A 9,911-nucleotide genomic window follows, 5' to 3' on the forward strand; every position below is an offset into this window, starting at 1 on the left:
CCCAATATGGGGATGAAATCAGATGATGCTAAAGTAATCATCTGATATCATAATACACATGATAATATTTCTAATCCCGCCTTGAAATCAGACAGTACTCATGTCGATAATATCGAATAGAGTAGTCATCTGATCTCCTTCTTTCCTAAAACAATTTATTTAAATAAAATTAAACAAATATGATAAGCTTCAAGATAATCTCACCTGAACAGTCCATTCATTATTGTCTTCAGAACCTAACTCAATGCTTAAGATAAGAAGAGTATTAGAAATATCAAAAGATTATGATAATTCTAATTAGTAAAAATTTCAGTGCATACAGGGGAGATCAACTTGTGCAGATCCAAGTGCGAAGCGGTGAGCCACAAAACATAAAGACGGGCTCCAAGTAACCTTATCATTGCCCAGAGAAGGGTTCTTTTAAAAAAAAAATGGTTAAAAGAAATCCAAAAGGTTGGGTAGGCCTACTAAACAAAAGAGGGGAGCGCTACCTGGATTGAGCGAGTCCCCCAAAGATGGGCTTGGGCTAGCGCCTTCATCGCCCTAATCTGAGAGGGTGATTTTTGAAAACCCATGGAAAGATCAAATGCTGGAGACAATCCAAAACTCTGATGAAAATCACACATACGGGAAGAGGCTCAGAAACGAGACTCAGATATCAACACAAAACCCGAGGGGAGAGCAGGAGAGGAAGAGAAGAGTGGGGCTCTGAGCGCGCGGGCTAATGTCCTTATAGAAACATGGGGATATAGACATCGATTTTCAAGAAAAGAGACATTTCCATCAAATATAGGCGGCTAAGAGCCTCAAATCCAAACCAAACTAAAGTGAAGAATTAAACCCCTCCTCACAGATCAAAGACCAAAAGCAAAATGAAACTTGTCCCAAAAGTATATCCGAGAATCATATATTCAACAACGGATGCGACTTTACCATTACCCCAAAGACCAAGTTCTATTATTCTTCTTTTTCAATTAGAAATAAGATCAAACAAACCTTGCTACTGACATTGCATTAAGATAAAAATGAAGGGCAAATTTCCAATAGAAATCAAGATGAAGAGCAACAAGTTAGGGAATCAAAGAACAGAGAAGCAAGCCATGGCTAACACAATTCATTCGAATGAACTAAATCAAAAGATAAAGTAAGCTGGCGATTACCTCTTCTTGGGTGCGATACAGTGATGAACGATGGCTGGCCGGCGATGAAGCTATCGGAAATGAGCTGCCGGAGATCGTGGACATCACCAGAATTGGTAGAAAACTGCTGGAAATGATGCTCGAATGCGATAAAATTTGATTGAACTGTCAGCGAAACCCTTTTCTATTTTTTTAATTTTTATTTTCTCTCTATGCTGGAAACCTCCAAAATGAAATGAAAACCCCCCCTAAAATCTGCGCCAGAATGGAGCAATAGCAATCCGGCTCATTCCGATCATACGCTGAAAATGGGAGAAGTATAAAGGTAGGTGGAATGAGGACGTGATGATGATGGAGATTAGGACGGTCAGATTCCGGCAAGATTCTTGCCTGAATAAATGGAGGTTGATGCTGGAAAGGGGGTTTTGATGTCTGTGGTGGAGTGGGTTTGGGTGGAGGCCGGAATCCATGGAGATGGTGGTCGGAGGTGAAGAATTGAGATGATCGGAGATGATGGTGGAAATGGGCAAAGGCTGGATCGAAGGGGATGGCCGAAGGTATTGAATAGGGTTTAATCGGTGTTGAAGTGAGGTAGCAGACGAGCTTTGGTTGTCGAAAACGGCCGGCTAGATGGTCGGAGAAAGGGAATCCGAGACCCAAACTCTGCAACTTCTCCTCTTCTCTCCCTGCTCTTTAAGTGAAGAAGAAAAACCCCCTGTGAATGACAATGATGGAGGTGGGTGATGATGCTCCGATTGGGTTGCTGGTGGCTGTAAAAAATCATGATAGAAGTGGGTTTTGGGCGGAGCTGGGCGAAAATGGAGAGGGGAAGATGATGAGATGGGTTTGCTGAAATGGGTTGAAGATGGTGGCTGTGGGGTGTAGAGGAGTTGGGATCGGTGAAGTTCCGGTGGAGAAGAAGATAATGGAGTAGGTGGTGGTGCTAAACAGCGGCGATGAGGCGGCCGGATTGAATGGCAATCGATCGGATTCCGGCAAGATTGCCGGAATCAATGGATTTGCAGAAAAGAGGCGGGGATGGTGGAGGTGAGCGGCGAAGATGGAGATGGAGTTGATGGCAGAGATGATCGGCGAAGATGGAGATGGGCCGTGGAGTTGGTGGCTCCTCCCCTTCTCTCTCTGCGGCTGCAAAAATCCCTCCTACGAAAATGAGGCTCTCCCTGCTGGGGAGAAGAAAACCCTTTTTTTTTTCTCCTCTCAACCGACCATCCTTGCCTTGTCTTTTATAGCTAGGGCATTCCCCCAAAAGAATCTCAGCCCTTCATCTAAGGAGATTATTGAGTAAAAAAAAAATATTAATCTCCATCACACATTGTAGGTTCCAGATCAGCCCATACAGATGAATTGGGGCATGGCCCTCTTGATTTTCAACCCAACTACAAATACATGGCTTAGATCACTCTGTGATGTGAATTGGCTGTAATTGCTAACATGGACATGCGGCATTATATCAAGCTTAGGTTTAGATGATAAATTCATACCCCCTTTTCTACCGGACAGCCCTACTTGGCAAAAATTATGACCACTCTTTTATCCCACAGAAGGATGCCTCGGGTAAAACAAGGGGATAGGGCTCGGTCAAAATGGGGTGTCTACAGCGATGAATAACCATGACTGCAAGGAGAGAGTCAAATTCGATCCATAGATTCTTAACTGGAAGTTGGCAGGCAAGAATGACTCCATGAAGAATAGCTTCAAATTCTAATTCCTGAATTGGGAGAGGCTCACAGTTGACAGAGAAGAAAGAGAGAATGGTCCCTAGGTGGTCTCGGAGAAGGCCTCCAACCGAGGCAGAGCCACAAGCAAGGGAGGCATCAGAATTCAACTTAACTTCAGATTCAAAGGGGGGCGCCCAGTGACAGAACTTAGCTTCTGGGGTTTTGCTGACCAGAGGGAGGTTGAAAATTTTCGCAATTTTGCAATTTTCTTCGGAGGTTTCATCTTCCAGGTTTAGAGACAGAATACGAGACCTCGAAGTGCTGATAATTCTGCTAAGAAGGATCCTTTTGTGAGTTTTTTTTTTTTTTTTTTGTTTTCAAAGAGTCTCGCATTTCTTTCTAGCCAGATTAGGTAGATAGAAGCAGTGAGAAGAATTCTGGTAAGTGAATATGTCTGCCCCTTCTTCTTGAATTTATTCCGGATCCAGCTTTCCTCATCAGAGAGCGATTTCTTTTGCTTCTTCCTAACAGAGATGCAGCGAAGAATCCAGCGCCAAATCCAGGCCGAGTAAGAACAGTTGAAGAAAAGGTGGTTGGTACTTTTCGGAGCAGAGTAGCAGAGGAGGCATGAATGGTCTTGGTTGGGACCGAGGAAATGGAGTTTATCTCTGGTGCATAGTTTATCTTGCATTGATTGCCAAGAGGTGATGCTGAATTTTGGGGTGTGTCCTGCAAACCAAATGGAAGAAGTCCAAGGAGGTTTAGGATTAATAGTCCTGATGGAATTACAGGCACTCTTAAGCCTGAAAATTCCATCAGATTCTGGCTTCCAAATCGGAAAGGTCAAAACAGATTCAGAGAAGAGACCGGAATTAATGACTTGCTTTAGATCTAGGAGTTGTGGATGCTCTTGAATCATGTCCCACCACCCTTGAGACTTAGCTTTGTCAATGGTAGCCTTCAGAGGGATGAAATTAATGATAGAGCCAATTGAAGACTGGGAGACGAGGGGACCCTTTGGATGCCATGGATCCGTCCAAAATTTGAGAGGAGCCTGGGATCCAACAATGTAGCATATGTGCTTGGAAGCAAAGTCTCGAGCTTTCAATATACTCCTAGCGGCCCAAGAAGGAGAAGTAGGCATAGGGAGGCTCCAGAAACTTCTACCTCTGATGTATTTCCGATCAAACCATATAACCCAGGGAGAATCTTTCATGGATAAGATATGCCACAGTTGTTTAATCTGGGATGCTAAGTTCAAATCAGCCAATTTTCTAATCTCTAATCCAACTTTAGATTTGGGGCTGCAAATTGTGTTCCAAGACACTGGATGGTAAGATTTCTCAAGCTTGGAGCCAGACCAAATATAGTCTCTGAGGATTTTTTCTATTTTGTTGAGAGTTTCTTTGGGGATATGAAATGCTGCAGACTAGTAGACTTGATAGGTGGAGAGGACAGACTTGACCATCTCAACTCTTCCAGCTCTGGAAAGAAGACGAGTGGACCAAGAGGAGATCCTTTGCCTTATTTTGTCTATGATGGGTTGACAATCCCGAGAGGAGAGCCTGAAAGTAATTAGAGGTAAGCCCAGGTATTTGATGGGAAACTTCCCTTCTTCAATCTTGAGGATGTTGCAAATAACTCTCTTGGTACAGTTTTGGATACCTGCAAAAAAGACTTCGCTTTTGATGGGGTTAAATTCTAAGCCAGAGCATAATTTGAATGAATCTAAGCAATTTATGATCCCTGCTGCAGAAATTGAGTTTGGGTTTGCATAGATCATTACATCGTCAGCAAAAAGAGTGTGGCTGATAGTTAGGTCTCCTTTGGAGAAGGGAGAAGAAATAAGGCCCTGGGCATGGAAGGAGGAAAGGAGACAGGAGAACATCTCCATAACAAAACAAAAGAGTAAGGGGGATAGAGGATCTCCTTGCCTGAGACCATTGGAAGACCTGAAGAAGCCCCGAAGGGAGCCGTTTACAAGGACCGAAAAGGAGGGAGTAGAAATACATTCATGAACCCATTTGCACCAGATCTCAGGGAAACCTATTTTTCTCATGAAAGTAAGCAAGGAAGAACGATTAACACTATCGAAGGCTTTTTTGAGATCCATTTTAATACACATGGCTTTTTCCTGGTTTCTCCTATGAAAATTATGGCAAAGATCATGGGCAATGAGAATATTGTCTTGAATACTCCTTCCTTTGATAAATGCAGATTGAAAGGGACTAATGAGCTTATTCAAGATGGGCTTGAGTCTATTTGCCATAAGCTTGGAAATGACTTTATAAAGGAAATTGCAGAGGGATATTGGTCGATATTTCTCAGGTGAGCTAGCTTCAGGAGATTTGGGTAGCAGAGAAATAAAAGTTGCATTAAGCTGAGGGAGAATCTTGCCTTTACGAAAGAAGAATTGAATAGCCTTGACAACATCCGGGCCGATCAAGTACCAGAAAGCTTGAAAGAAGCGGCCATTCAAACCATCAGGACCCGGGGACTTGTTTCCATCAGAGTTTTTAATGACATTCCAAATGTCTGCAGCAGAAAAAAAATTTGTTAACTGCAAGGAGTCTTCTTCAGAGAGGATTCTGGAAGGATTAGGAAAGTTGTTGGGATGAATTGGAAGGGCAGAATCTTCCTTGTTGAGGAGGGATTTGAAGTAGGCAACCATTGTATCAGCAATCTCATCAGGGTTGGTAGATATGGATCCATCGGCAGTGCCAGTTCCTTGGATGGAATTCTGATTTTTCCTGGCTTTCATAGCTGAATGGAAGAAAGCAGTGTTTGAATCACCCAGATTCAACCACTGAATTCTTGATTTCTGTCTAAAGAAGGCCTCTTCCTTATTAGCAGACTTGACATATGAATCCTTAATGCGATTTTCTTCTTCTCTTAAAGCCTGATCGAGAGGGGATATAGCTATCTGAGCTTGAATGGCCTCAAGTTGATGCCTTCTCCGAGGGGCTTAAATGTCAATTCTGCCAAACACATCACGGTTCCAAATTTTAAGACATTCTTTCACTTCTTTGAGCTTTTGGACAACTACGAATAGAGGGGAGCCTTCAATCTTCTTACTCCAGGCTCTTTCCACTACTTCGAAAACTGAGAGATCATCGAGCCACATAGAAAAAAACTTGAACGGGATTTTGGGAATTTGGGATGTTTGGTTAAACTGAATTATGATTGGGGTGTGGTCTGACAGCCCAGGTAAGAGATAAGAAGCAAAAGATGAGGGATATTGGAAGAGCCATTCTTCATTTACAAGGGCTCTATCAAGCCTTCTGAATTTCCAGTTTTCTTCATTCGACCGGTTGTTCCAAGATAGAGTTTGGCCAAAAGATCTAAGATCTTCGACAGAATTGCAATCGATCCAGGAGTTGAAGTCTTCCAAATCTCGAGCAGAAGGGCCAGTACCCCATAGAAATTCATGGGTGTATCGGATGATGTTGAAATCACCTAAAGCAGTCCAGGGAAGAGTAGTATGAGAGGCAATAAGGGAAAGTTGGCTCCAGAGATTTCTTCTTCCAATACCTCTGTTAAGGGCGTAGACAGAGGTGACGAGAAGGGAGGTATTGGTTTGAAGGAAACGAACCTCACAATGCATTAGCTGCTCAGCTTCTTGGATGATTCTGACATGAACCAAATTGGGATTCCAAATGATCCATATCCTTCTTCGATCAGAATAATTATAATTGGCTAAGTGGTTCCAACCGTTGCAAATCTCTGCCATGTATTTAGAGACTTTATGAATGGGGGCATGAGATTCAAGGATACTTAGAAATGGAAGATTTTCTTTTCGGATGAGGTCACTAATTTCTTTTCTCTTGTTTTTGGTTCCTAGCCCTCTGATATTCCAAATCCCTAGCTTAATCATGAGGTATTTTGCAAGTGGGGGGATTGGGCTGGTTTGGAATTACCAAGAAGGATCGGATGAGAAGCATCATCGAAAGGTAATTGGGTTTCAGGATTGATGAGGGAGGATGAGGGGGAGGAGGGGAAGGTGATTTCATTGGGGGGCTTTTCCGAGGGGGAAGGGAAGATTTTCTCTGTTACATCAGGGGGGTTTGAAAGGACAGGAAGGCGAGAGGAGGAATTTAGCAAATTTGAGCTAGGTAGCCCCGGAGACCAGTATTTCCTGAGGTTAGCAAAATTCCCAGGGGTGTCATCATCGAATTCCTCCCCGGAAATGAATTCAGAAAGTTGCTCATCAGGGTCAACTGCATTGAGGATGTCGAAAGGATTCTGAGTTGGAACAATGGGGGGGATTGCCTTGGGAATTAGAGGAGATGGTAAGTTGAGGATTCTGGGGTGGATTCAGAAACCTCGAGAGGTGGAGAAACGAAAGTCTCCTTTGGTAAATCTTTTCGAGAAACAGGTCTCCATTCAAGAGGAGGTGTGGGATCTGGCTTTTCCTTTACAGGGCACTTTTCAGTTGAGTGGTTGAAAACCTTGCAGAGGTTGCAAGATTGCGGCCTCCATTCGTATTATATTATCTGGGTTGACACACCAAGGGGTGAATGAATCTCTATGGAGTGCGGAAGATCATCATCGGCATCAATTTCGACGCAGAGTCTTGCAAAGTTTAGCCTGGATTCTTCAGCCGCTTTTGAATCCATGTAAAGAGGATTTCCAATCGCACTGCCAATTTTGCTTATACCCTCTTGGTTCCAGTACTGCAAAGGAAGCCCAGGTAGTTTTATCCAAATAGGAATGGATGGGAGATCAGGTTTTTCGAGAGGAATCTCCAGCGACCATCTACGAAGAATGAGGGGTTTGCTAGCATAAGTATGGCCGCCCATTTCCAGAATTTGGTCATAGTCTTCCCCACAGCTAAAACGGAAAAGAAAGAAGCCGTTTCTTAAGGTTGAAACCTTTAAATTACCTTTAAGGCTCCATTTCTTTTGGAGATTTTCCTGAAGATTCTGGACGAAAGGTCTTCTACCCAGGAAGAACCCCACAAGGCAGTTTTCCCATTTGTTGCTGCCTCTGCTTACTTCATCTAAAGAGAAGGAGATGATGGTCTTGTTAGTTCTGGAGCTTTTAGGTAAGACCCGGAACTGAAGGCTTTGGTCTGCTAAATAGGCTAGTCCAGGGGTTTTCCCGGATTACAGAGGGTGGGTTGGGAAGTAAAGGAGGGAGAGAAGATCGGGGGGGGGGGAGGAGGATTGACAGATTGAGTTGATCGCCCATTTTCAGATATTTTGGCTGTATTCGAGGGGATGTTAGAGGAAACAGAGGTGCTAGGGTAGACTCCCTGCAAGAAGGTAGGGGATTTGACCAACTGGTCACTGGATAAGGCTTTTGGGGGGAGATTTTCAGAATGACTCGAATTTTGAAGGGTGGAGATGGGATTTCCAGCCGAAAGAGGGGGAAAATTTTCAGGCTGGTTTGAAAAAAGAGTGGTATTTTCGTTTTTTCCATTGGAAGAGAGAGAGGAATCAACAGTTGAGATTATTTTCTTCAAACTCTCGCTTGAGATCTGATTGTGGGGAGGAAGAGCAGAGGAAGCTTCAATGAAGCTAGACAACAGTTGAGATTGTTTTCTTCAAACTCTCGCTTGAGATCTAATTATTTGTTTATATTTTGGCCCTCAAGTTGCTTATTTTAATTAAAATAATGAGGTTGCACCGTTACTCCCTTTTTGTTGTATGGTGTCTCGTCTTTTTTGTTTATATAGCAATCCTCACTTTAGCTTCTCTGGTGGAATATGAATGACCCATCATCGATTTATAGATCAAGTTGCTAAAATCATTTGACCAAGGTGAGACCGTGAGACTAGCTCCAATGGGCTGAACTTGTGGCCCCTCACAATATAGATAACCCTTATCATGCTCATGATAAGTATTCATCAGCCGACCCAACTAGATTGGGACAAAGGCTTAGTTGAGTTGAGTTGAGTTGTATGCTCAAGATAGAAAAGAATCCTAATTGCGATCATTAGGACTGTATTTGGGAATTGTGGTGCAATTTTTTTATTGTGTCCCTCATCAAAGCATTACCCTGTTTGGTTGCAAAATACGTGGAAGACGGCTGGGCATTTTTCAGATTATGAAATGCAGGATATTGTTTGGTTGCCAAATTTGAGCTCAAATTTCATTTGACTGCAAGACATGGAGAGGACATCATTATTAACCTTGTTGAGAAAAATCCGCCGGGCAATTCGATCCGATCGTGCACAAATTAAACGGAAAGATAAAATAAAACAAGCCACAAGATGAACACCGATATTTTACGTGGTTCGGCTAAGTTTACTCGGGCGAGAAACACGATCTTCCACTATGAGAAAAACAATATACAAGGATTAAAATGAATTAATCGCAAACCCACAACCCTTTCCTTGCTTCTCAAACCCAAGACCGTACACAAGAGATAACGCGAGAGATAAACCCGAAAAAGAACCTAAGAGAAAACCTCGAGATGAAAAACCTCTTCTCCCTTTCTCTCTCCTTTGGCCGCCTGCACACCAAAGACGTCTTGTTTCGCCGCAACCCAAGAGAACAACACTTCTCTTTTTATAGTTTAGCTTTCTCCAAAAGCTAAAAATAGAAATCTCTATTTTTGCCTTTGCCTTCCCACCCAAGCAATCATCATGGGTGGGAAATAAGCAACTTTCCCAACAAATCTTTCAATGGAAAACCTCCATTTTTTGTGGATTTAAGAAGGAGAAGAGTACAATATGTCTTGTCTTGTGTAATCATTAAATTTTTCTCTCTTTCTATCTTTCTCTCTCTTCTACTATCTATTTTGGTAATAACATCTCTACATTTTCCACATAGTTTGACGCCCAACCAAACACACTATCACTCTTTCCCTATTCTCCTCTAGACAAACTCTACACATCTCCCATCCTCGTGACTTTCCTGTTGACTACTACTTCCACTGCTCTCTCTCAGCGAACCAAACAGGAATGTGGCTCACAATTTCGTTCTAAAAGCACAAAGCAAGAAATGAGTTGGTTATAAAATTCCACGCTCTGTTGGAATGATTTCAAAATAGTGCGATTCTGCACCCTAGATATGGAATCAAGAGAATGATTACTAAACACGACCAAAAATATCGATTTTTAGTTTTTCTGTAACACAGATTGTCAGTG

At 42.7% G+C, this 9,911-nt stretch overlaps 1 protein-coding gene across 1 annotated transcript; it reads right to left on the bottom strand.

Moving 5' to 3' along the window:
* Positions 1-3,226: 3,226 nt before the first annotated feature.
* On the bottom strand, positions 3,227-6,548 carry LOC143878157 (uncharacterized). Its single transcript, XM_077380464.1, has 4 exons — positions 5,894-6,548; positions 4,279-5,782; positions 3,669-4,122; positions 3,227-3,547 (listed from the first exon to the last, which is right to left on the bottom strand). The coding sequence occupies exons 1-4, from the start codon at positions 6,546-6,548 to the stop codon at positions 3,227-3,229; spliced, it is 2,934 nt and encodes a 977-aa protein (XP_077236579.1).
* Between the last annotated feature and the right edge of the window lie 3,363 nt (positions 6,549-9,911).

The sequence above is a fragment of the Tasmannia lanceolata genome, unplaced genomic scaffold (assembly GCF_043159265.1).
Source record: "Tasmannia lanceolata isolate RefF3 unplaced genomic scaffold, GAP_Taslan_0.1 ptg000006l, whole genome shotgun sequence".
Taxonomy (NCBI): Eukaryota; Viridiplantae; Streptophyta; class Magnoliopsida; order Canellales; family Winteraceae; genus Tasmannia; species Tasmannia lanceolata.